The sequence below is a fragment of the Pan troglodytes genome, chromosome 6 (assembly GCF_028858775.2).
Source record: "Pan troglodytes isolate AG18354 chromosome 6, NHGRI_mPanTro3-v2.0_pri, whole genome shotgun sequence".
NCBI lineage: Eukaryota > Metazoa > Chordata > Mammalia > Primates > Hominidae > Pan > Pan troglodytes.
In genome coordinates this window covers 90,864,925-90,891,035 of record NC_072404.2, presented here as the reverse complement: position 1 = coordinate 90,891,035, position 26,111 = coordinate 90,864,925, and the positions used below count along the sequence as shown (strand labels likewise).

At 33.6% G+C, this 26,111-nt stretch overlaps 1 protein-coding gene across 1 annotated transcript in view; it reads left to right on the top strand.

Moving 5' to 3' along the window:
- The window catches only part of LOC107976085 (desmocollin-2), a 46,060-nt gene extending 20,510 nt beyond the window's left edge, over positions 1–25,550 (top strand). The window contains exons 4-5 of the mRNA XM_016958590.3: positions 12,618–12,765; positions 25,525–25,550. Of these exons, the coding sequence (XP_016814079.1) occupies positions 12,618–12,629 (12 nt within the window). The 3' untranslated portion in view covers positions 12,630–12,765; positions 25,525–25,550. The remainder of the gene's footprint in view (positions 1–12,617; positions 12,766–25,524) is intronic.
- Positions 25,551–26,111: the final 561 nt, after the last annotated feature.

Genomic DNA, 26,111 nt, shown 5'->3' with positions numbered 1-26,111 from the left:
CTGTTGCAGTGTTCTGGATGGCAGCTTTAGGGATTAGTTTTAGGGATATTACTGCTGAAATTATTTGAACTTAAACAAAATGTTTTGGTTGACACGTCCTGATTCCTCTTTTTTTATCTTATTAAGACCATCAATATCTACTTGACTTTTCTAATTGTTTTATATTTTTTTACATTCACATTAACACTCAATTGGTCTTTTTCAAGACAAAAAAATTATTTACTTTCAAAACAACATGTATCTATTTTATATGTCATATTTTAGTTCAACAAATTTAAAGAGGAAAAATACAGTGGCTAGAACTTAATAGACATAACATCCCCAAATTATATGCTCTCAAGGTACAGTCTATCGGGTAAGTTAATATTCACTTACACATAACTATAGTACAAAGCAAATGGGCCAAAAAGGAGTCACAAGCAAAATGCTCTGGAGGATAGAAAAAATTTATTTTAAAGAGGCCAGGTTTGTGAAACTTGTAACTAAATGAATCCTGACATAAAAAAAAAAAAAAAGACTAAGAACAGTTAAAATCAATATGAGGTTTTGAACTTGATTATGCAAGTATAGAATAGGACCTAGGTGAAATTATGATTCAGGCTTCAAGTAGTGAAAGGGAACCAATTTGAAGATAGATAAAAGGAAATAGAAATAGGTTGGATCTTTATAAATTAGGTATCAAAATCAGGATGAATGTCTTATTAATACCGGACTAACATTAAGACCTTTTAAAGTAAGGAACCTGGTCTTGCTTTTAAGACTGCAAATTTTAATTCTCCCCCCAAAAAAGAGAAAAGAAAAAAGACAACAGACAAATGATTGCTTTGCATTTCTTTGTTTTCTACCCAAAACAATATTATGATGCATTTAGAATCTACCTACTGATAAAATAAATGACAAAGTTTTTTCTTTTATAAGAACAAATTTTTGTCAAATTTTGAAAATACTATTGTCCCAAAGTATTATACCCACAACCATATGCCTCCTTGTAAATAGAAGTTTTCTGACCCTTGCTGTAACCTCACTGGGGCAAAAATAATTGGCAGTAATTTCACAGAACCATAAACGTATTGCTTATTTTGAGTCATGTTAATATGCAGGCACCTCTCTTGTTTTTAACTACAAACAGTGCAAGCTGGTTCCGTTTCTGGACAAAGCTGTCAGAAGTACTTTGTAAGAATTTTGTGTTCTGTTTGTGTAAAGGTACAATTTATCTATTTATTTTAAAAAGGTGTCATGTGGCCAGAATTAGTCTAATATCAAAACTAGACTAAGACACTATTCAGAAAACTACAGACCAATATTTCTTATGAAAGTAGATGCAGATATCCTCAATAAAATATTCGCAAATCAAATCCAAAAGTCTATAGAAATAATTATATGTCATGATCTGGTGTTTATCCAAAGTATACAAGGCTGGTTCAAAATATATAAATCAATGAATATAATCCATCAAATCCCCAGGCTGAAGTAGAAAAATACCAGGAGCATATCAATAGATGCAGTAAAAGCATTTGATAAAATCCACCCTAATTCATGATAAAATCTCTAAGCAAACCAAGAATAGAGGAGTGCTTCTTTGAACTGATTTTTAAAATCTACAAAAAACTACAAATAACATCATATTTAATGGTGGAAAACTGGGATTTCCTGTTAAGATCAGGAATAAAGCAAGGATTTCTTCTTATACTACTGCTTTCAACATCATTGATAAGGCAACAGGACAAGAAAGGGAATTAAAAAGTATACTGATTGGGAAATAAGAAATAAAACTGTCTTTGTTTGCAGATGGCATATTTTTCTATGTAAAAAAACCCAAAAGAATAGACAAAAAACTTCTGGAACTAATAAACCATTATAGCAAGATTGCAGGATACTAGTTATATATATGTATATATATATATATGTCATTTATTTATGTATGTATTTATTTATTTATTTATTTGAAGATGGAGTCTCGCTCTGTAGCCCACCCTGAAGTGCATCTCAGCTCACTGCAAGCTCTGCCTCCCGGGTTCACACCATTCTCCTGCCTCAGCCTCCCAAGTAGCTGGGACTACGAGCACCCGCCACCATGCCTGACAAATTTTTTTTTGTATTTTTAGTAGAGACGGGATTTCACTGTGTTAGCCAGGATGGTCTTGATCTCCTGACCTCCTGATCCGGCTGCCTCAGCCTCCCAAAGTGCTGGGATTACAGGTGTGAGCCACTGTGCCCAGCCTAGTTTAATATATTAAAGTCAATTGCTTTCTTTTATATATCAGCAGCAAACAGGTAGAAATTGACATTAAAACTGCAATACTGTTTACATTAGCACCCTTAAAAATGAAATACTTAGGTATAAATCTAACAAAATATGTATAAGATGTATATGAGGAAAACTACAAAACTGACTCTAAAAAAATTGAAGAAAAACTACATGGAGAGTTGTTCCATGTTCATTGATAGAAGACTCAAAATTTTTAAGATGCCAGTTCGTCTCAACTTGATCTATAGATTCAATGCTATCTCAGCCAAAAGCCCAGCAATTTATCTTGTGGATATTGACAAACTGATTCTAAAGTTGATTTGGAGAGGAAAAAGGCCCAGAATTGTCAACACACTATTGGAGAAGAAAGAAGATTGATACTACTATGGGACTTCAAAATTTACTATAAATCTACAGTAATCAAGACAGTGTGGTACTGGTGAAAGAATATACGACAGAATAACAGAACAGAATAGACAGTCGAGAAATAGACCCACATAGTATACTCAACTGACGTTTGACAAAAGCAATACAAAGATAGCCTTTTTAACAAACGATGCTGAAACAACCAGAAATTCACATGCAAAGGAATGAACTGAGACAATGACCTTATGCATTTCCTCAAAAAATTAAGAATGGATCATAGCTCTAAATATATAATGCAAAACTGTAAAACTCCTAGAAGATAACATAGAAGTAAACCTAGAGGACTTTGGGATGGGACTGAATTTTTAGATATTATACAAGATGAAAGGAATGATACATGAAGATAAAGAATTGATCATCTGGACTTCATTAAAATCAAATTTCCCTTTACTATGAATTACAATATCAAGAGTAAGTGAAGAAAACTCACAGTGAGAGAAAGTATTTGTAAAAGACATGCCTGACAAAAGACTGTTATTCAAAATATATAAAGAACTTTTAAAAATCAACAATAAGAAAACAAGCAACCAGAATAAAAAATGAGGAAAGGACTGAGCAGGTAATTCACCAAAGAAGATAGATAGATGGCAAGTAACCATATGCAAAGATGTTCAATATCATGTATCTTTAGGGAATTACAAATTGAAGCAGTAATAAAATATCATGATAAACCTATTAGAATGATGAAAAGTATTCTAATACACTGACAACACCAAATGCTGGTGAGTATGTGGAGCAGCAGGAACCCTTATTCATTGCTCTGGGAATGCAAAACAATGCAGCCACTTTGGAAGAGTGCAGTAGTTTCTTACATACTCTTACTGTATGATCTGGCAATCGTGCTCCTTGGTATTTTACCCAAATGACTTAAAAATATATGTCAATACAACACCTGTATACAAATATTTGCTGTTGCTTTATTCATAACTGCCAACATGAGGAAGCAGCCAAAATGGCCTTCAGTAGGTGAATATATAAATATACTGTGGTACATCTAGACATTGGAATTTTATTCAGTACTGAAAAGAAATGAGTTGTCAAGCCATGAAAAGACAAGGAGGAAACCTAAAAGCATATTATTAAGTGAAAAGAGCCTGTCTGAAAAGGCCACACACTATATGATTCCAATTATATAATGTTCTGAAAAATTCAAAACTATAAATATAGTAAAAATATCAGTGGTTTCTGGGGTTTGGGAGAAGAAGGAATGATTTAGCTTGGGAGAACACAGGATTTTTAGGTAGTGGATTTTGTATGATACTACAATGGTGGATACATGTCATATTTTTGCCCCAAACCATACAACATACAACACCAAGAGTAAACCCTAATGTAAATTATAAACTTTAGTTGGTAATGATGTGTCAATGTAGTTCATTGATTACAACAAATGTCCCATTGTGGTGCAGTGTATCCATAGTGGGGAGGTTGTGCATGTATGGGAAGAGGAAGTATATGGTAACTCTCTATTTTCTGCTCAATGAACCCAAAACTGCTCTAACAAATGAAGTTTAATAATTTTTTTAAAAGGTGCACACAGATCAAAGAATGGCTTCTTTTCAGTAATATCTGTAGTAACACTTTTAGTGCTTTTTTTCTGCAAAGGGAAAAACAAATGTATGATGAATATTGTGAGGATTTGGGGGTCTGTAATGGAAAATTAACCTAGGTTCTTTGCAAGTACTTGTGAAAGAAGTCCAAGTTAGACTCAGCATTTATGAAGTTTATAAATATATGTTTACTTGGATTTTTCCATTGAATATTCACAAGTTCACTGGCATGTTGGAAAGAGCTCATACTGGATTGCAAATGTTTGTTATTAGTGTCTCTTCCCAACGTTTCATTTAGTAACACCTTGGTAGCTTAAATATTTTAAAAATATTTACATCATGGAATTTGGCAAACTATGGATTAGAGACTTCTTTTTCTTTGGAGAGGGGGTTGAGTCAGTTGTTAAGTACCAGCACACCAGTGAATCCCACTAGCCTGTAAAGTTTCTATTGTGGCATAGGGCCTGTCTCATAGTTGGAGTTCAAAAAATATACACTAAATTGATTAATCAGTTTTATAAAATGATTTTACAGTGATGTTATGATTGAAGCCAAATGAGAGAACTCAGTCACCAAAGGTGGAAGTGCATTTGAGAAAAGAGGGTGAAATTAGAGTTTGGTAGAGCATTTCTAGTAGGTAATATAAGAATTAAAAATTTGGTACATTTTAACAGAAGAACTGAAATGGGAGAGTTCCCTAACCCCTTCGAGGGACTTGTGACAGGGGTGTGGCTCATTTGCTTGGCTGCTTCTAACTCAAACCCTTTATGGGAGGGAGAGCACGCAGGTGAGCAGGTGCTGGAGCCAGGGCGAGCACTTTGGGCTCCGGCCCCATGGCAGTGTCTAGGGGTGATACAGTGCTCTTTCAGCAGTTGCCATCCATGGGCAGCTAAGTGTTAACCAGCTCAGTGGAGAGTTAGGGTGACAGCCTTTTTCACCCTACCCTCTTGTTACCTGGGTCCTTGTCCAGGATCCAGGAAGAATCACGTCACTCAGACTTGAAGGAAAGTGAATGCTGAGGTTTTATTGAGTGATGGAGGTGGCTCTCAGTGGGATGGGGAGCAGGAAAGGGGATGGAGTGGGAAGATAATCTTTTCTTGAAGCTTGGTTGCCTCTGGCCGGGCTTCTCTCCAAAATCGTGTTGTCTGAAGTTAAGCCACGTCTATCCATAGTCTCTGACGTTCAGTTGCCTCTTCGCCTCTCCACGTTCAGCTCTTTGTTTTTTCTCTCCTTCTCTGCTGTGCTGCTCTGCTGCTCTGCCAGTGGAGCTTGGGGTTTATATGGGTACAGGATAGGGGTGTGGTGGCCAGAGTGGTCTTGGAAAAGGCAACATTTGGACATGAAAACAGGAATGCCTGTTCTTATTTAGGGCCGTGGGTTTCCAGGCTTGAGGGTGGAGCCCTCACCAGGGACCCCACCCTCTTGCCTCCTGTGCATATCAGAACTAAAATGTAAATTCAACTTTGTGCATTCTATTGCAAACTGGAGGTGTAAAAGGAAGTCAAGGGTTTTATATTCTGCAGAGAGTGAGCCAAAAGTTACTATTTTTTTAGAAGAGTAGTGGAGCTAAAATCCAAAAGGCAAAAATTGATGGATAATTGAGTGTATAAGTGGAGGCAGAACGAGTGTGGGAGTGTGAAAGAGTACACTGTTCCCTCCCAATAGGAGACCTGACTAGGTTTCAAGGCTTCATTCTACTTCTTAGGTGGTGCCTTTTTTCTTGCACAAAGAGGTAACTTCTCTGTGGTCTATGTGCCTAATCAGTGAAACAAAGATGATGAATTGGAAGGTCATTTCCAGCTGGAAAGTTACATGATTCATGCATGGTTCTTTGAGAGAAAAAAATTGAGTCAGTAGAGGATAAAAAAAAAGATGATACTTAGAGTAACAATGTTCATTTTTGCATGCATAATAAAGAATCCTGAAAATGTTGATAGACAGAAAAGATCTGAGGTAGAGAGTAAGTTACAGTATTTAAAGGAGGAAGGATATTTATAGACTATAATGAGAAAAAGAATATAAGTAGGGGTACTAAGGTTACAAAGCGATGAAAAAATTATTTCTAGGGAAAAAATAAAAACAATTATATTTATTAACAACATACCATATAGTTGCTGTTCTAAATACTTTGTATAGAACATATCCTTTAATTCTTACAAAAATATAAAAGATAAAAAGGTTTCATTTCTATTTTACAAGAAAGTAACTGTGAGGTTCCTTGTCTAGGAACTGCCATGGAGACAAAATTTGAACCCCAAATTCTGACTCAAGAATGTGTAGGCTGGTAGGCAGAAGCCTGTGGCTGGCACCTGTTTGCTCATTCACCAGGCTGGTGACTTAGCCAAGCCATTTACTACTCAGAATCTCTGTTCTCTTACTCATCAGATAGGAACAATGTTTTGTTTCCCATCTAACTCCTAGAGCGATTATGAGGCTTACTTGATAAATTGTGCCTGTAAAAGGTAAAGTATGATAGATACGTGGTTTTTTTTTTTAAATGGACAGTCATTGAACCTTTATGTCAGGGGATAAAAATTAGGGGATTTAATCTGGAATGCCCTGTATTAATTCATTAAAGTAGACAAGGCCATATGCTGAATATAAATAAATAGTATTGGAAACTTAAGGGGCATGGAAAAGATTTGGACAAATTAATACTGGTTAATCCCCAGTAGTATTATATTTTTACTCCAGTTTGATAGTGGGAAATTTGCCAGATCATAACAAAGGAAATTCCAGATTATGATTTAGCAGAGACTTTTGTGTTGGCTTCAGTGCCATTTTGCTTTCTGTCAGCATTCATACCATCTTAATATATTAGTGCTGTGTGTCAGACATAAAACTGCACTTGCAAGGGAAACAGATTTCTCATGAGACTCTGAACATTAGGATGACAACAACATTGGATACATATACACATGCAAGTTTTCTTTCTCAGTTTTCTCTTTTCTTCTTTGGCCCAAACAAGAAAATGCAGAAATAAAGCCAGAAGGATGTTAGATTTATTTTTGTTATTTGTTTGAACCTGAATATGAATTTGCTTAGATTTTTAATGATGTTGTTTAATCCTTACTACTTTACTCGTGTTTTTCTAATGCAGCAAATCTTAGAAGCCAGGATGAAAGCAAGGGTGGGAAGCATTATTATTACTTTTTTATTTTGTTTAAAAAGAAGAGTCTGTATGAGGGGGAAAAAGAGACAAAGGGAAATTATGTCCATGCCCACCCACAATTCCTCAGCTGGAAAGCCCTCCTAAGTTAAAGTAATTAAAGTCCAGCCTCTGGCTGGAGGCTGTGTATGTATAAACCCCAGAGATAGCATAAAAATAGCCTTTGGGCATCCTCTGAGACAGAGGATGTTCAATCAGATTCCGAGAACTCAAGAACATGTGTTTTACCAGGGAGAAAGCCAAAATACAAACTTTCCTGTAAGTACTACAAATACCATATGGAAAACTGATCCCATAAACTAAGAAGAAAAACATAATAAAGGAATGATTTTTGAATCCCATTATGCCAGTTAAGGGATATATTCCAGTCTTTCAAACTAATTTCCAAAAAGTACAACCGAATTAAAAGGGAGGATTTGAGTAATAATTCAAGTACCATTTCTGGTTTTCTTAGCAAACCTTTGTACAAATGGCTACCCTGACTTCTTACTTGCAAACTAAACCCATTTTCAAAAGAGAGAGAAAGAGATCATTACTTTCCATTACTTTCATTGGTTCCTGTATTATATGGTAGTTCAGATTAGTGTTTGTTTTCCTTCAAATAAAGCTGTTGAATGGTAGCAAAATTATCTTGCCTAAGTTGTAGAGAGCCTCCCACTATGTAGGGATACTTGACAGGCCATATTGTCTGTATTTGGGAAATTACTTATTGCATTTGTTTATAATATAATTATTAAGGCAGAGTAGAGTTCAATAGTGAGATCATAAACTATAATTAACATAAAGTCTGTCCTTACATAAAAATATTTGTTACATGGTGTTTACTATAATTTCCAAATTATAAGGCAGGAATAATGACATTTGATCAAATCTTATATTTTTCATATGGCCTTATGCTTTGCTTGTGGTTTATAATATTTAAAATTTTACTTAATATAAAATAAGTATAATTCAAATATACTTATATTTATTGTCTATTTTAGGTAGTCCTATTATTTCCTGGACGATTACTTCTGTTTTACCATTTTGCGCACTTATAGGGATTTTTAAAAATAAAAAGCCCATTGATTTTAGCTCATAAAATTATCCCTCTAGAACAAATTTGCCTTTATTTCTGTCTTGCACTCTGTGAATACCGTGTACTCTGAATCAAATTTTTTATTAATCTCTTCATCAGGATTTCCGCAGTATGAAAATAAGGTAAATTTGAACTCTGTACCAGAACAAACACAGGTTTGTGACTTTAATTTATCTAAATGAACTTTTGATTTTCCTTACCAGATCTCTGGGCTGAGAAATCTTTCTTGCTGTGGAATGTATGTAGTTCTAGTCCCAGTGAGAGTACCAGCTTTCATGACTTGTGACTCTGCACAGACTTTCCAGTTTTAACTTCTTGTCTCACACAGTCTCAATGCCTAGCGTCCCATGATCCCTGAGCAAACCATAAATGGCAGGCCTTTTTACCGTTTGGGCCATGTGCAAAGCTGCCCAAATTGAGCCTCTAGTGTCCATGCAAAGTGAGTTTGCACTCTTGTTGCTCTGGCTTTCAGTTTCTTCTCCATGGGTGACATCTATAAACTTCCCCTTCTATCCTGTAAATTCAATTCTGTATGCTCAGATTTATCATTTCAGGTATTTTGTAATAGAAGAGTGTGATAATTAATTTTATCTGTCAACTTGACTGGTCGAAGAGATGCCCAGATAGCTAGTAAAACATTATTTCTGGGTGTGTTTGTGAAGGTGTTGCTGGAATAGATTAGCATTCGAATCCGTAGATTGAGTAAAGGTCTGCCTTTGTTGATGTGGGTGAATGTCATCCAATTCATTGAGGGCCGGAGCAGAAAAAAAGGTAGAGAAAGGGCAAATCTTGCTCTTTTCTTGAGCTGGGACATCCATCTTCTCCTGACCTTGGACATCAGATCTCCTGTTTCTTAGACCTTCAGACTCTGAGACTTATACCAGCAGATTTCCACCCCATCCCCTCAACCCTGGTTCTCATGCCTTTGGTCGGAGACTGACTTATATCACTAGTTTTCCTAGTTCTCCAGCTTAAAGGCAGCAGACGGTGGGACTTTTCAGCCTCTCATAATTATGTGAGCCAATTCTCTATCTATCTATCTACCTACCCACCCATATCCTATTGGTTCTGTTTCTCTGAAAAATTCTGAATAATACAAAGAGGCTTCTGTCAGATTTTTGGAAACAAAAGCCTGAAAGGACATTTTCATTTAATTCATAAAGTTGACTTCAAGTACACAAAACTGGACATTCATGACTCACTGTCATCATTGTTATGCTATGGCCTTCTTTCATTAGATAAGTCATTTTTATTAAAAATTAGCACCTACCATACAAAATAATACCCAAGATCTTGATGTTGTGTAAAAACAATGGTAAATAGCAATGCAGTTGTCAAAATGAAGAAATTATGGTGAAATGACCAGTAATAACACCCAGCAATATGCATGGGACCTAGCAATCTGCTATTCATTTTTTTAATGACTTAATTAAAGGGGAAGATTAGGCTAATAATTCAAGTACCAAAAGATTACAAACATCATTATAGACACTTTGTAAAGTTATAAAGTTAAAACAAAGCAAGACAATTTTGAATACTTGTTTCAGGATGAAGGTTATATTTGATGATGGTATTATTTTTAAATTTGTACAAATGTATGCAGTATATGTGCAATTGTGTTACATACACACATTGTGTAGTAGTCAAGTCAAGGATTTTAGGGTATGATAATGATATCTTGAAGGCAGGTAGAAGAATGAAACAATGGGGGCAGGACAAACCTCATAATTAGGCATATATTAATTTCAAACTTCTTTTTTTTTACCTTTTATTTTAGGTTAAGGGTATATGAGCAAATTTGTTATAATAGGTAAACTGTGTGTCATGGGGGTTTGGCATACATATAATTTTGTCACCCAGGTAATAAGCATAGTATCTGATAGATTTTTCTCCTGATCCACTCCCTCCTCCTACACTCCATCCTTAAGTAAGCCCCAGTGTTTGTTATTCTTCTCCTGGTATTCTTGTGTTCTCATTGTTCAGCTTCCACTCATAAGTGATGACATGTGTTACTTGGTTTTCTGTTCCTGTGTTAGTTTGCTTAGAATGATGGCCTCCACCTCTATCCATGCTGCTGCAAAGGACATAATCTCATTCTTTTTTATAGCTGCATAGTATTCTATGGTATATATGTACCACATTTATTTATCCAGTCTACCATTGAAGGGCATTTAGGTTGATTCCATGTCTTTGCTATTGTGATTAGTGCTGCAATAAACGTATGTGTGCATGTTTCTTTATAGTAGGATGATTTATATTATTTTGGGTATATACCCAGTAATGGGATTGCTGGGTTAAATGGTAATTCTGTTTTAAGTTCTTTGAGAAATTGCCCCACTTATTTCCACAATGGCTGAACTAATTTACACTCCTACCAGCAGTATATAAATGTTCTCTTTTCTCGGGAACCTCATCAGCATCTGTTATTTTTTTCTTTTAATAATAGCCATTCTGACTGGTGTGAGATGACATCTCATTGTGGTTTTGATTTGCATTCCTCTAATGATCAGTGATATTGAGCAGTTTTTCAGTGTTTGTTGGCTGCTTGTATGTCTTCTTTTGAGAAGTGTCTGTTCATGTCCTTTATGCACTTCTTAATAGAGTTGTTTATCTTTTGCTTGTAAGTTTATTTAAGTTTCTTATAGGGGCTGGATATTAGACCTTTGTCAGATGCATACTTTGCAAATATTTTCTCCCATTCTGTAGGCTGCCTGTGTACTCTGTTGATAGTTTATTTTGCTGTGTGGATGATTTTTAGTTTAATTAGATCAAATTTGTCAAGTTTTGCTTTTGTTGAAATTGGTTTTGCTATCTTTATCACAAAATATTTGTTCTTTCCTATGTCCAGTATAATATTGCCTACGTTGTCTTCCAGGGTTTTTATAGTTATGGGTTTTAAATTTCAGTCTTTAATCCATCTTGAGTAGATTTTTGTATATGGTATAAGGAAGGGATCCAGATTCAGTCTTCCGCATCTGGCTAGCCAGTTATCCCAGCACAATTTATTAAATAGGGAGTCTTTCCCCATTGCTTGTTTTTGTCACCTTTGTGGAAGATCAGATGGTTGTAGGTGTATGTCCTTATTTATGAGCTCTCTATTCTGTTCCATTGGTCTATGTGTCTATTTTTATACCAGTAACATGCTGTTTTGGTTACTGTTGCCCTGCAGTATAGTTTGAAGTCAGGTAGCATGATGCCTCCAGCTTTTTTCTTTTTGCTTAGGATTGCCTTGGCTATTTGGGCTCTTTTTTGGTCCCACATAAATTTTAAAATAGTTTTTTTCTAGTTTTGTGAAGAATGTCATTGGTAGTTTAATAGGAATAGCACTGAATCTTTAAATTGCTTTGGGCAGTATGGACATTTTAACAGTATTGATTCTTCCTATCCATGAGCATGGAATGTTGTTTTCATTTGTTTGTGTCATCTCTGATTTCTTTGAGCACTGTTTAGTAACCTCTTTATTTTCAACTCAAACAACATTATGTAAAATTTGAATATTACCACACTGCATTCAGCCCTCTGTGGAATTTCTTTTTACTTTGCAGCCCCAAGCAGGATTGTGTGGGATTGCACACAAAAGTGTCTGCGTCAAGCTAGGGGGGTATTAATGTCCCTTTTATAGTCTCCTTATGACAGAAATAACCAGTAATGATGAGATTAATTCGTTGATCCATTATTTCATTTGAGACAGATTCACTGGTTGAGCAGATATTTTATGGTACCATACAAAAATAAACTGACAATAATGAGATAAAGATGTCTCACAAAAATTTGGTAAGCACAGCATATGTCATTTGTCACAATAATGTGTAATTAAACTTTTTGAAGGAAAATCTTATTGTGACTTTAAAGAAAAATATAATTAACAAAGATTTTTTTATTCCCTTTTCTCCAGAGAAAGGAAAGATTATTGAATATTTGGTGAATGTCTGTAAAAGTTAAGATAGTTAAATAGATAAAAAGAACCCTGGAACCAATTGCAAATTAATATTCTCTCCCTAAGGTCCATAATGTTCTATGACCTCTGCCTTCTCCCTGGTCTTGGAGTTTTTAGGAATAGACTAATTATTAAATACCTTTTCAATAAGAGCAGGTTAACTTCCAGTCAAGATCACATAGTCCATTTTCTCCCTGCTTTCCTGCCAGACGAAACTGTGAACCCTGGAAATAACACAAGAAGCAACCTAGGAAGAACTTTGAAAGATGGGAAGAATATATTATTTCTTGGAACCCCAGGATTTGAGGAACAATATATTGGCATATCACCTCACGTCTTCCCACCCAACAGGAGAAGGTAAGCCAGACTTTATTTCCTGAGCCCAACCTAGGAACAGAAGGCAGCCTACAGAGTACTCATTTCTCCTCAGGAGGGAATGGGAATCCTTCTGACAATGTCAGCAATGTCCAAAAAAATTGAGGATTAATCAGGATTTTCACCAACAATAAGCAGCTCTTAGAAGCGCTCTCTTGCGACTAGATCTCTTACAGAGAGACAACAAGGCAGGTAAGCTGAACAAGCAAAAGACACGCAACCACTATAAGTGGCCAGCCCTGGGATACCTTTCAACCTCATAGGCCTGAGATTCTCCTCCACTGCCTAGGGACACTGGGACAGCAGAAGACACTGCAAGGGGGAATTCTCAGTACAACAAGGACCTGGCCCAGAAAGTGGTCTATGTCTCCTAAAGGCAAAAGCAATGCTTTTCAACATAAAAAGTGCCTAGTCAAAGAAGCATCTTTATCTGTGTATGCCTGTGACTCCTCCCTTCCACCAGTAAACACTGGGGCAAGTGGGAGTAACTAGAAAGATGCAGACAGAGTCATCAGGCTTGAAAGACACTTTGTCCCTGTGGACTTCAGATCCACCTCTTGATGGAGCGACACCCAGTGGGAAAAACCTTTTTACCACCTCAGAAAGGACCAAAGTGAACAGCAAAAGTCCCAGTGGCACCAGATATACAAACTAGACTGAAATAACATTGCAAAGCATCTGATAATTAAACTAATCATTGGGAACACAGCTCACGAAAGTGAGCAATGCCCGTGTGTTAAACCTAAACATGACAGCTGTTGCTGCAAAACAATTTAACTAGGACCCAGAATCTTTTTATATAAGAGAAAATATTCAAGATACAATAGAAAATCACCTGTAATACAAAGAAGTAAGAAAATCACAAGTGGAATGAGAAAAAGCAATCAACTGACTTCAGCACTGAGTTGAATCTGATTTTGGAATTGTCTGAGGAGGATTTTAAAACATTTATCATCAATATGCTTCAATGTGTAAATATGAATTCACTATCAGAGTATGGGATGCAACTAAAACAGTACATGAAAGTAAATTCATATCAGTAAATGCTAAAAATGAGTAAAGTTTCAAATTAATAATCTAAATTACTACCTCAAGAAACTAGAAAACCAAAAACAAAATAAACTAAAAATAAGAAGACTATACTATCAAGCTTGGTCCAGCAGCTAGACCATTTTACATACCCATCAACAAAGTGTGAGTGATTCAGTTCCACCACATCCTCGCCTGCATTTGGTGTTGTCACTATTTTTATTTTAGTCATTCTGATAAATGTGTAGTGGTATCTTGTTATGGTTTTAATTTGCATTTCCTTAGTGACTAATAACATGTTGAGCATCTCCTCCTGTGCTTATTTGTTTAAACTATGCTTATTTGCTTAAATGAACACATTTCTTTTATTCTTTAATATATGAATGCTGTTTATACCTAATACTGGCCTGCCATTTGTATTTATCAACTATCTGTCCTTTTTCATTTTACTTTCAACCTCTCTGTGTCCTCATACTTTTGCTATGTAAAAAGCTCTTTGTATAACTCTGTAGTCTAATGTTCAAACTCAATATTGTGGTATTTTTTTCATTGGCAACTGAGTACATTCACATTTATTGTGGTTGTTGATATATCCAAATTTGACTTTTATGATCTTAGCTGTACTTTCTAAAAACTTTGTCTATTGTTCCTTTTCTTAATTTTTTTCTCTTTTAGTACACTGAATTGTTTTCTGTTCTTTCCCTCCACTGGTTTCAAAATAATACATTATATATATATAATATATATATAATATATATGTAATATATATATAATATATATATTATATATATATTATATATATATATTAGTGGTCACCTTGAAAATTTTTCTTGAACCAGTCAGAACGAATTCATTAAATAGACAAAAGCCTTACTCATTTGAACAGGCAAAATTTAATATAAAGAATTTTACTTAAAAAGTACAAGTAAGATTATACAAGTCAATCCAAATATATCAACAACCACAATGAATGTAAATAAATGCAACTTGCCAATTTAAAAACGCAGACCATAAAATAATATACAGTTTAAAATTCAATATAAAGATGTTTTAACTAATAAATTGTAATGAATTACAAAGGTGCTATAAGAAAACACTAAGTGTTCCAAAAATAGCAAGTATAAAAGAATAGCTACTAACTCTAGGCTCAGGAAGAAAGGACAGTGAAAACACTGTAAGATTAGGAGAGGGCCTCCCTCTCTGAGGCTGAGAATATTACTGCTGGAGGAGGATGTAGCTACTACAAGAACATGCAGCCTCTTCATGGTAAAGAAAGCTGCCAGAAGGCTCTGGCCTGAACTGGTCTTTAGAAACAGACAGAGTATCCTGAAGACACAGCTGGCATTGCCAGGAAAGTAGTCCACTGATGGGAAAGCAGCCCACCAATGCTGCTCTGAGAGCATGCCTGAGGGTGTAGGTGGAACTACCAGTGGAAGTCATTTCCTGGAGTTACTTGGAAGCTGCTAGGTGGGGAATGTGAGCGGATAGTGGGTAGGACGCTGTCTGAGGATTACTGGAATCCCATGACAAAAATAAATAAATATATATATATAATGATTATAATAAAAGGAGGATTGAAACTTGGAAGAGAGGCATACTTCTGAGGGTTTTGCTTGGTACTGTAACTCCAGAACTCTCTATTCACAAAGCCTAGAACTATATCACTTAGTAAAGAGAAATGTTCAAAAGTTAGAGCACTCCAGCTTCACAATCAAGGCAAAAAGAGTGATTTAAAGCTGAAAGACAATAATTGGAAAACTGGTATAAAAGCTTAACAAACATTCGTACTAAATATTGAAAGCTTCTCCCAGTCAACTTCAAAATCTTAAAATACTTAAATTACCTCTGTCTCTTTGATATACATATGATTAATATGTATTCAGTGTTTGTATTTTTAATAACACTATTTACTTATTTTTATTATCATTGATTTTAAGCAGACATGGAAAGTTGTAGGTTTAGATGTACCAACCCATTGCCCCACTTCTTTGCTTTTCCTTCTTTCTTCAAGTTCAGACATTCCTTCTGTGATGATTTTTTCTTTTCTTCAAATAAATATTTATAAATGCCTTTAGAATGTGGGAATAGTAATGATAAACTATTTTTTATTTCATTTAATATTTTATCTTAAATATTCTTGAAAGATAATGTAATTAACACAAATTAATAGTAGCAATCATTGAGAAGTCTGCAAATACTACTTCTGTTAACATCTTTTCTTCTTTAGTGTTAGTTTTATGATGTGTTCTGATAGATTCATTTTTAGATATACTGTTTGAAGTACATTCTGCTTTCTATATATGTGAATTTATCTGTTCTTGAAAATATATGGTCACCATGCTTTCAAATGGTGCATATTTTTCTTCCTTTTTATTCTCTAGAACTTGGATACCAATTAGATATGAGACACTCTCATTTGATTCTCCATTTCTCTTAATCATTCCTCTTTATTTGTATTTCTTTGTACTACATTCTGTGCAATTTCTTTACATTTACATTCCAATTTACTGATTATTTCACCGACTACGTTTTGTCTACTGTTAACCTATTCATTGTTTTAAACCATTTTTTTTTAAATTTCTAAAAGTTACGTTTAATTCTTTTTAAATATGCTTGGATCATTTTTTATAGTCTTTGCTTCTTTTTCCTGATAGTCTATGTTTTACTTTTTAAACATTTTATATTTATCTCTTAATAATTTAAATATATGAAGCACTTAGAGGCCTAAACTCCTATTGACTGTATTAGCAAATGCTCATTTAATGGGTCATTTTCCTCTATGAGATCTTTGGTTTTGATTCATATATGAGTGATCTAATGGGAATCCTGGAGTGAAAGCTGAGGATGCCTTCTTCCAAAAAGAACTTACCTTTTGCTTCTGTTTTGAGACAGGGCTCATTACCCATTAAAAACTACTGTAATCTTCAAGCAGCCTTTTGTACCTGGTTTTCAGCTATCTTATTTCCTGCTGCTTCAAATCTGAACCTCAGGATCGAAGTGCTGATAAAGTCACTGGCCAGTTTTATCATTTACTTGCAAATTTGAGTTGCAATTTCTCTTTTTTAAAAAAAATTTCTCCTGACCATAAAATGTCAATTCTATAGATCCCATGGTACACATTAATCATAATATTTTACTAGAACCTTTTTATTTGTAGCAGTACAGCCCTTCAGAGCTGCTGATCTGATTACCATCAAAAGCAAAATTCTCAAATAGACTTTTTGATTACTTTAATTCAATTAATGTATGCTGGTGATAGTACTACAACCTGCTCTTTGGAAATCACTGGTGCACACAGTCAACGCACTTAAGAATATTTTAGAGTAAAAATTATGTATTTTGATTACAAATTTTAAAGAATTATCCCCCACTGTTCTTAACTTTTTATCTGATGAGCATCATCATGTTTTTCTGAGTTTCCACTTGAGATTTTTAAAGGTTTAAAAAAATATATTGATATATAAAATTTAAAGAGATATTTAAGTGCATGTTCCAGATGATTTTTTTAAATTGCCACCTAAACATTTTCTCCACGCAGATAAAAAATTTAGTTCTCATTAACTTAGTAAAAATGGGAACCCAAATCTAAGAGCTACATTTATGCGGACAATAAATTGTTAACTTTACAGCTCTACTGAAATTTCATGTAAACTAAATGAAATGTATCATATGAATAGTAGTAGTGCTAGTATAGCTCTTGTTGATTTAGATTATTAGTCTGCAAAACTGAATCATGACTTGTATCATATAATGAATCATACATAATCCATCATACTAGTGTTAGAAAAAATAAAGCCATAAAGCACTCACAAAATACAGTTTATAGTGGAAAATCTGTCACTTTACAAAAGGCAAATACAAAGTTCATATAACAAATAGAAATACTTGAACCTAAATCTAATTGGGGAATTGGAACATTTTAGGAATCTGTAACTATCATTTTGCATCTTGAACTCTACTGCAAAGACTTGGAATTTTTCATCAAATCCTCAACCATATTTAGTATTTATTGGACAATTCATTGAAACAGTGATCTTACACATTCTGCACATCACAATCAGATGAGTAGCTTGCTCAAAACAGAAATTGTTGGAACCCATCATAGGCCTACAAAATTAGAATCCTTGGAAAATTAGGTATTTTTAATTTTTAAGAATTTCAGATAATTCCGGAACAGACAATTCAAAAACAGACTAATCTCTAACTTAATTCTTATACTCAAATTATGTGAAATAAATTGGATCTTACATTAACCAACAATTGGACATACATTTATTTAGTAAAATTAAAATGGAAACATAATTTTTGAAAGGATTTGAGGTTTTCTTATCTGGCCGTTTATAATGGCAAAAAAGAAAATAATAAATTGTAATTTTTTTCTAGCTGAAGATGAATTTCTGTACTGTATTTCTCCTCTACTTCCTGTAAGAATTCTTTTCTAACTGCTGTCTCTTTCTGTGCTCTAAAAACCTAAAACACTCTCAGGTGATTGATTTAGCATACAGAATTTTTTAAAGATTTAATATATAAATGTTTTATCTCACAACTACAATGTTCATTTTTTGGAGTTAGACATATTGCCATATGGTATTATGTTTTCCCACAATTTCTAGAACAATATTTAAAAAGTGTACAAACACATTATTAATGTTTGGTAGTTTTATATTATGGATTATATGTACAATTACCTACAAATGTAATACTGCGATTACATTTATGATTTTTTTATTTAGCAGAGAGCATGTTACATTGACAAACAGAAACAATCAAGCTACCAATGTCCAGTTTAGGAACTTGGGAATTCTTTGGTTTGATTGATTGTGCACCACTGTACCAGAAATGCCTTCTGGGATCTCCTTCCTTTCCAAGTCAGACTATGCTCTTCACCAGAGATCACAGCTATTCTCATTTATAGGAATAATAAATGTACTATATTGTTCTCCATTTGTTTTGAAACAAGAAAAAGCACTTATCTTGCCTTTACATGAAGACATCTCCCTCACTCATCTGTCCATGTCTTAAACATACATAATTAGGTATTATAATTAGCATTTTATGCTCTGGTATCCCCAAGTATCCCCTCATGTGCATATGTGTCTATAACCACAAACACACACACAATTATAAATATATGTAATTATATATGTGCAAATATATGTACAAGTATAAATGAACATATATAAATATAGATATACAAATATATATCTAAATATAACAGGTATAATATTATATATACATAGATATGTATATAAATACATATATAAGTATGCATATACGTACCAAAAGATAGAGACATCTACAGGTGCAAAAGCATAAATGCCAATAGAAAAAGAAATGCCTTTCGGTGTTTTTACTTGAACTGTGTTTTGAAACACTTTTACTTGAACTGTGTTTTGAAATGATGAGGCTTCAGTTCCATATATATATAAATTAAATAGGGAAGAAGACATGAATAGTTAAGATTTGAGTAGCTACATTTTAAAGGCCCCACAAATTTTGATGTACAGCCCAGTTGATGACTTCTAATCTAGAAAATCTCTAAATTTCTTCTACCTTTCAAAGTCAATAAAATAATTTGAGTTTACATTAATTAATAACGGCATATACATTTATTTTAAAATATATATAATAAAATCCTAAATTTAGAGAATTTTTGTCTGATTATTCAAAATGTAAACAAGCCAAAAATATTTATATGACATTATAGTAAATTCTGAATGTTACTGCCTGTTAGTCTTCTATAAACTGTTTCTTAACTGTTATCACTGTGTCTTCTGAACTTTAACAGTAACACTGGAGTTGGCACATCGTTTTTGTTTCATGTTTCCAGTTCTATCTTATCAAATAGAAACAAACTCCTGGAGCTTAACTGCTATGGCATACTCTAATGTTGATTATTAAAGTTCTAGTTAAAACGAAAACATCATATCACTGTAAATAATAGAAGTTGCCCAGGTTAAGTACTAATTTCAACAAGAATATAAGCAAACTAGTTTATGTTAACAAAAATGTAAAGAATCATTTTATGTTAAATTAGTATTGTATAAATTTAAAAGTGATTGTGTTTGTAATCTTTATAATATATAGTAAGTATTCTTCACGTTTGAAGATGGGTTTGTTCTTGAGAGATTTGGTGTCAAATATAGTTAAAAATAACATGAAATACAGTGGGATTCTTTAATAGAGTTGATTATTTTATGAACTGAAAAATTTACTAATTTTACCTGATTTGGGAAATTCAGAATTCCATTTTGTTTTTTATAGTTGGTAAATATATAGGTAGAGACCAAAATAAAAGCTTCATGAACTTGTCACCAACTTATATGTGATATAATTTATAGAATATTACATTCAAAGAGTTTTGCCCAAATTATCACCATTTAGTCTGTTAATCTATGAGGGCCAAAATTTTAAAACACTAAGGGTAATATATAAACCTGTTTGTCTGTCCATGAACTCCTAATAGGCATTGAATATTTATACAAATAATTGTCTATCATGTTAAAAGAAATATAAAAATTTCACACTTTCTCTAAACATTTCTGCAAGAGAATGTCTTATTTACAAGTACTCAGGCTCTTACTTTCCTCTTGTAGAGTGAGTTCTCAGCTTCATAATTTTATGACTACTACCCTCCTTCAGGTAATAGGAAACAGTATATAGTGTCCATTTTCGCTTGGCATGTTATTATTTAAAAATTGGCTCAACTCTACTAAGCGTTCATGTAAAATAATTCATTTAACTGAAATTTATATTAAGGAAATGGCTCTTAGCTGTCCAAATTGTCCAGAAGTTTATCTTATTTGTATTCTAATAATTGACACAAATTTTACACTTAAAAAAATCTATCCTATCTCCAGAATGCAAGAAGAAAATAATAAGAAATAATATTAAAATTATAATTTCTATATTGAGATCATGTATTAAAAATAAAATATAGATAGCTTTGGTTTCTTTAATAAATATTTAAAAATTTATAATATATTAGCTAGTATATAACAATACAGAAATTAAAATCTTTTTCTTATTAAAGATAATTCCAACTTAATTTATGTCTCTTTAATAGGGAACAGTTTTTAAAAATATCCCAGATAAATTGGCTGTTTGTTTTAGTTATTGAAATTTACTTAATAAATAAATGTAACAAAATTTTAGAGTATGAGCATTCCAGAAGTTTAATAATTCCAATTATTTAAAGTTTATAAATAGCTAAAAACTTTCTCTCTCTCTTGTAGATTTGTATCAAACAATTTTCCACAGACCAATAGTTCTAATATTTTAATTGGGAACATTTAGAAACGTAGATGTGCTATATTGTGTTGTAACTGGAGATTCAGTTAGAGAAATCATGGTCTTTTGCCAAGATTAATTCTGGCAAGCAACATTGGCATAATATATTAAAGCCCATGTCATAGACACAGCACCTCAGAAATGGGAACTGAGGATTCAAGACTGGCAGAGTCTCCTAGTGCTTAATGTTAAGAACTAGCTTAAAGGGTAGTCATAATGATATTGGAGAAGGAATAATTCTTCCTTCCAACATGTTCTCAGAGTCCAAAAATATAGAGGAGATGGCAAAAAGATGGTTGAAAAATTACAGCTCTAGAAAATTAGGTCAAGAGATGAACTTGGAAGCCACCAATAAATAAAAGCCATAAATAATCATATAAATATTTTTGAAAGTCTTTTGACAATTTCTGGATAACGAATATTATTATACTCACTAAGGATATTGTCCTTCTACTTTATCCTTTTTAATAATGCTTTTACTCTCTTTAGGCTTGTTGAGTCCTCATTAAAGATATGGATTCCCTTTTTTAAAAAATTTAACTTTAAGATCTGGGATACATGTGCAGAACATGCAGATTTGTTACATAGGTATACATGTGTCAGGGTGGTTTGCTGCACCTATCCACTCGTCATCTAGATTTTAAACCCTGCATGCATTAGGTATTTGTCTCAATGCTCTCGCTCCCCTAGCCCCCCCAACCCCCAACAGGCTCGGGTGTGTGATGTTGCCCTCCCTGTGTCCATGTGCTCTTGTTGTTCAACTTCCACTTATGAGTGAGAATGTGCGGTGTTTGGTTTTCTGTTCCTATGTTAGTTTGCTGAGAATGATGCTTCCAGCTTCAACCATGTTCCTGCAAAGGACATGAACTCATTCTTCTTTATGGCTGCATAGTATTGATATGGATTCAGTTTTAAAGGTAACAAGCTTCATAAGAAAATGCATGGATAATTTCAATTCAATTAACTAACTCATGCTCTTCCCATTTAATAATTCTTGTTCTTATAACCATAAAGTGCTTGTTCTTAAACAATTCTCATTGCTTCTTTATAAATTGACACTATGCTTACAGTGATGATACTATGCTAGAACCCCCATAATCAAGCCATTAGAGGTCGTAAGTGCTATTCTATGACTTTTTAGTGTGAGACAATTGAAATTTAAATAATATATTGTCTTATAATATATTGTTTATGGAAGACCTGCTGCATATTCCAATCAGTAGTATTAGTAGTTCAGTATATCTGCTTTATTTCACAAATGAATACTTGAGGAGAGAGGAAAAGGTGAAGGAATGAGTAAGTCCAGTGGGCAAATGAGTGGTAAAATGAATTTTCTGTGAAGAGACACATCATGCAAAGTTGTAGAGGTGAGGAACCCTGCCAATGTCCAGTTTTGAGGATTTAAAACAGCTTGATTGTTCTGTAATCATAGGATCTCAGCCATTAGATATAGATGTGTGTGTGTGTGTGTTTGTATGTGAAATGTATCTGTAGTTTGTATGAACGTATCTATAGCATAAAACTCTATAACTTAGCACTCACACTCTGCAAAGCAAGAAAGCTATGTAGATCAGTAGGTCCAAAAAATATAGTTATCTGAAGAACTCTCAGCTTACTCCTAGAAAGGTTACTAAGCATTCCTTACATGGAAGAAATATCATTTCCTTAAGGGGGAGGGGCATCTTAAGGATAATATAAAATTAAATAACAGTATTATAGGACGTGAGAGTTATTTAAGTAATGGAGTGGATTTCAGTGTGTGTTCATATTAATAGCAAATTCTCTCTAGCTCAAAGGAAAACAGTTTTTCTGAAATTTTTATTCTACTCCAGGGAAAATCAGAATATAAGATAATACAATAAACAAACGTATTTTAACAGTAACTTCCACCCACATCTTATTATAGCCATTGATTATTGATTTCTGCAATGTTTTTCTGTTTGTGCCTTCAATATCTTTTCCACATCTGGTTTTATACAGGCATTTTCTTGAAATATATATGTACATATTTTTCCTTTCTTATAAAATGGAAAGAAACAAATAGGAAGAAATGAGAGTTTAGTTTAAATACTGGGCAATAATTTTTCTTTTCATAGACAAACCTAGATACCTGTGTTTGATTTGAAAGTGTTTTATAACCAAAATTTCAGTTTAAAATGTTACAAGTATGGCTGGTTAATTTAAAAAATATTTGATCAGCAAGGGGAAAGTGTTTAGAATTTTATTTAAAATGTAAGCTTACGGCCTGGCATGGCGACTCATGCTTGTAATCCCAGGACTTTGGAAGACCAACGGAGGTGGATCACTTCAGCCTAGGAGTTCAAGACAAGCCTGGGCAATAGAGACCTCATCTCTACAAATTTTAGTTTTTTTAAATTGATTGGGTATAGAGCATGCTGCCAGCTACTTGGGAGGCTGAGATGGGAGAACGACTTGAGCCCAGGAGGTCCAGATTGCAGTAAGCCATGGTCACACCACTGCACTCCAGCCTGGATGGCAAAGTGAGACTCTGTCTCAAAAAAAAAAAAAATAAATAAATTAAACATAAAGAAATCATAAAACAGAAAAACCAGAGTTTGTTAGATGTGAAACAGCTTTGAGAGCATGGAAACTGAACAATCATTTAAAAGACTGAGAAATGCCCCTCGTTCAATGAAGTGACACTATTCAGAATATCTTTTAAGATATAAAGGAGACTTTTTCTGAGAGCACATAACAGAAGCAGAACATTTGGTAACAGTGTAAACTCTGATAATGGTGAAGTAGAAAGCAGTATTAAGTAGAGAGGCAGTATAGCACACCAGTTAAAATTTGGACTGTGGAGTTATGTGTTTTGACTTCAGGTTCTCTCTATTTATGTTTGAGCTTGCACATTTTATTTTGTCTGTTTTCACTTTCTATTGCAGGATATTTTTCATGGTGTTATTGTGTGGTATATGTATTAATGTAGGTAGATATTCAATAAATATTAGTTGTTTTATTATTATGTGCTATTACAAAAGCAGCTATGAAAAATATTGTGAATGAACAGATGCTATCTTTCCCTTTTTTAAGCTATACTTGGAAGGAGAGAGGGAGACTAATGATGTGTCATTTCCTGGGAAATATGGTTAACAATGCCTTAATTTTAAAGGAATCAGTATTTAAATAGTGAAATTGAGTTTAAATATTAGCAACTGTCCTTTATGGCCTCCAGCAGACAATCCAGCAAACCAAGCTGCATCTGCAGTGGAGAGAAAAATACAGTGGAATTTGCTCTGCACTCTCAGTTGGGCTTCTAAGAAACTAACTGTTCAAAGAGGAAGAGCCCAAGGATGCTCAAGTATTACTAAGGAAAGTAAGGAAAGTATAAGTTGAAGTAGGCACTTCATTTTCTTAAATCAAGGGCATAAACTGGATTGATTTTACATTTCATTCTGAAAAATTAGTAGTGTCTTCGTTGAGTATTACTTTGAAAATAACTCTGAGACTGTGTATATTCTTCAGGAGCCATAACTATAGTAAGAATTTAGGAATGAACCATAATTCTAGATAGTCTGAATTAGTTGTAAACATAAAAAATGCTTGGGAACTCTCACGGAGTTATCCGTATGTTTTGGCAATGACAGATATCAATGAAACAGTTACTTTAATAGACTAGCAATGTCCGTTACAGGGAAGAAGAAAGATGGTGGCAAGTAGCTTATCAGACAGTTTGTATCAAAGTCAAAGCTTAGGCTCTTTGATTCTATAATCTAGAGTCAAATAATGTAAACATTCCCAAAGATAATATAATTCCGCTGTCAATCTAATTGCTGAAATCATCGGTATGTTTGAAACAAGTCACATGATCTACTAGAATGTGAATTTCTTTAGAACAAAATCTATGCTGAGTTTACATGCAAAAAAAAGGACTTGAAATCATTAAAAGTGAATGTTTCTAACAACAAGATTGTCTAATAGTGAAATACGCTTCCTTTTAGGTGGTGAATGCTCCTGAGATATTGTTTAAGAGACTTGATGTCATGTATCTTCTGGAATAAAGGGAAATTATTAATATTGTCTATAATAATTTAAAGATTAATAATGTCTATACCACTAAGTTTCCAATCTAACTTTAAAATTCAATAATCTCATGAATGTCATGATTATCTGTCCTAGCCTTATTACATAGGAAATAGGCATCTATTAAATAAAAATTAATTCCTCATTCATAAAATTAAAAATAAGATGTAGAATTTACTTCTGAGTATCCTCAAACTAGAAAGTATCTGTGATGAAACACTAAAATATATTATTCAAGATGAACTGTAAGTGATGAGCAATAAATAATTAGCAGTTATAAAGCTGAAAATAATGCATCTAAAATTAGTCAAATAATTTATGAAGTACAGCAAGATTTTTAAGACATAACCTGAAATAGAATATATTTATGTTTTATAGAATATGAATGATGAGCCTCCTGTATGCAATCCACCACATTTGGAAACTCAAATTTATTCCACTGTTGAGTCCTTTCATTCAGCTCAACTGTTCAGACAAAGATTCTCCACAGGAACATCTGAGCTATTCAATTGTAGGAGGTAAGTCATATAATTTCAAAAATGTTATTTCTCTGCTATTTTACAAGATACTCATGTGAGATATTTTGTAACCATTGGAAATATATTATGAACCATATTTTAAAATAAAAATGTAAGACAGTAGAAATCACAATACATAATGTAATTTTATTTCCTTTTTATTACCTAATCATTCTCAGGAAATACAAATAATCAATTCACACTTAGGAGACTAGGTGTTAATCCTCCTTTCTGGCCATCACACAAAATTTCCAGTATGAGGTATTTCAGTGGGTTCAGAGCCCTATGACTTTCCAGCTACTTATTGAAGTCACTGATGAATTAGGTGGGAATAAGCCTAGTCAGCTGTCAGCCACTACAACAGTCATAATTCATGTCCTTCCCTGGACCACAACACAGCCAACTTCTTCCACAAAAACAGCTACAACTACAGTAAGTACTTAGTGA